The sequence below is a fragment of the Berghia stephanieae genome, chromosome 3, assembly GCF_034508935.2.
Source record: "Berghia stephanieae isolate SIO BIC M18660-M18661 chromosome 3, UCSD_Bste_1.3, whole genome shotgun sequence".
Taxonomy (NCBI): domain Eukaryota; kingdom Metazoa; phylum Mollusca; class Gastropoda; order Nudibranchia; family Aeolidiidae; genus Berghia; species Berghia stephanieae.
The window spans coordinates 78,288,009-78,290,508 of record NC_088362.1 but is presented as its reverse complement, the minus strand read 5'-3'; the positions used below and the strand labels follow the sequence as shown (position 1 = coordinate 78,290,508).

General features: G+C 33.6%; 2 protein-coding genes across 2 annotated transcripts in view; one reads left to right on the top strand and one right to left on the bottom strand.

Annotated features, from left to right (window-relative positions):
- Window positions 1-832, top strand: part of LOC144966913 (uncharacterized) — a 1,545-nt gene extending 713 nt beyond the window's left edge. The window contains exon 3 of the mRNA XM_078903618.1: window positions 237-832. Coding sequence (XP_078759744.1) covers window positions 237-817 — 581 coding nt within the window. The 3' untranslated portion in view covers window positions 818-832. The remainder of the gene's footprint in view (window positions 1-236) is intronic.
- The window catches only part of LOC144969351 (matrilin-1-like), a 217,998-nt gene that overhangs the window by 36,713 nt on the left and 178,785 nt on the right, over window positions 1-2,500 (bottom strand). The window lies entirely within an intron of this gene.

The following is a 2,500-nucleotide window of genomic DNA, read 5'->3' as shown; positions in this document are numbered from 1 at the left end:
TAATGATGTTGATGATGATGATGATGATGATGATGATGATGATGATGATGATGATGATGATGATGATGATGATGATGATGATAAGAAGAACTATTACCCTTGTTGTGTTGCTGTTGTTTTTGATTCGTTATAGATTCACGAAATTAAAATTTTGAAATGCATTTTAACAATAAAATTCATTGTTTCCAATCATGTATCGTCTATTTCATTATCTTCTACTTTTTTTTTCATTGCAGATGAAGAAAATGAATCCTCATTAGAGAAGTCTAAGGCTATCCAGAAATTTATAGAACGCCAGATTCAGCTCCTGAATGCTCAGAAAAATCAACGGATTTACTTTCCAGATGATTTAATTCTTGCTTTTTCGTGGTCCACGAGGTCAAGAGTGCTATATTCTTCTTTACGTGGTCACCTTTATCTCCCTTCTAAGTCCACCCTGGGAAAAATTACACGACAAACCAAAAATGTAGCAGATTTCACCATCTATTCTAAATTTTTCCAACAGCAGGAACTACGAAGCAGAGCGTGTGTTGTGCCAAACTCTGAGTTAACAGAGTATTTTAATTCTAGGGACAGGGATGGTTTATCTTCACTGTGCGAGTTGTTTTTAGAATTTTCACTCCTTTCATATTGTTTCTTTGTTAACAATAAATCAAAAATATGTAGGGCAAGATTAGCCGTAATTCTTGGCAATTTTGCAGAGACATTTGCAATCGATGTGTGTGTTCCTGTAAAGGCTATTCTATGCCTGTCCAATATATTTAAGAAGAGATTTTCAATTTTCAATTCGAAGAAGCAGTCGGATAAAGGAAGATGAACAAACTGAGGTCACAGTAATTATTATGTCAGCTCTATTTCATTGTGGATATCCATTTATCATCCTCATTATCATCATCATCATCATCAGCATCATCAACATCATCATCATCATCATCAGTCCCACCACTGCCAACATCACCGTCTTTGCAACCATCATTATATTCATCTTCATTCACCACCACTACTTCCCCCACCACCACCACCATCATCATCATTATCATTATCATCATCTTTGTCATTATTTATCAGAATCATTATTGTCAATATATATTAGCATCAGTAATCACCGCAATCACCTTCACTTTCTTCATCATTGTCATTAATATATCAGTATTATCTTTATTGCCCTCACCACCATCAATATCATCATCATCTTCACCTTCATCATCATCATCATCATCATCATCATCATCATCATCATCATCATCATCATTTTCCATCACTACCAGCATAATAGTCTTTGCGATCATCATCATATCCATCTTTATTCACCACCACTACCGCCACCATCCTATTTAAATTATTAGCATCATTATTATCATCTTCATTCGTAGTCTACGTCACTATTTATCAGTGTCATCATTATTGTCATCACAAGCATTAATATCACCATTATTTTCACCTTCATCATTATTGTCATTATCTATCAGCATCGTCTTTATTACGTTCACCTTCTTTACCATTGTCATTATCTAACAGCATCATCTTTATTGCCATCACCACTAATATCATCTTCATCTTCATCATATCTCCATTATCTACCAACCCCAGCTTTATTGTCGACACCATCATCAATGTCATCACCAACTTCACCTTCATCATAATCGTCATTATCTATCACCATCATCGTTTCACCAGTATCATCACCAGCACCATTATCTTCACTACCACAACCATCAACCTCACCAACGTATATTATCAATTTTCTTCAACATCGTCACCACCACTATCTTTTTTTATTCATATTGCTATTGAAGCAGCTTTTTGTGTCAATCATAATCTCATATTTCTGCTGTGTCATCTGTAGGGGACATAAATGAGAATTGTTCTTGAAATTTATGCAATCTTATCTATAGCAATGTGTTTATATTGTCACTTTAAATAAGTTTTATAAAGAAATGAGCTTGGTCATCATACAAAATCTATTTTGAATATTATCATCATCAATGTCATCCTCCTCTTCCTAATTTTCATCATCATCATCATCATCATCATCATCATCATCATCATCATCATCATCATCATCATCATCATCCTTATACACCCCTTTCTTGAGTATTAAAATATATTTCTGTAGTTAGTCTTATTTAATGTATTTATATTTGTATATAAATATAATGCGTGTGTGTGTGTGTGCGTGTGTGTGTGTGTGTGTCTATTTTGAATATTATCATCATCAATCTCATCCTCCTCTTTATCATTCTCATCATCATCATCATCATCATCATCATCATCATCATCCTTATACACCCCTTTCTTGAGTATTAAAATATATTTGTGTAGTTAGTCTTATTTAATGTATTTATAATATTTGTATATAAATATAATGTGTGTGAGTGTTTGTGTGTGTGTGTGTGTGTGTGTGTGTGTCTATTTATATATTATCATCATCAATCTCATCCTCCTCTTCCTACTCTTTATCACCAATATCATCATCATCATCCTTTTACGCCCCTTTCTT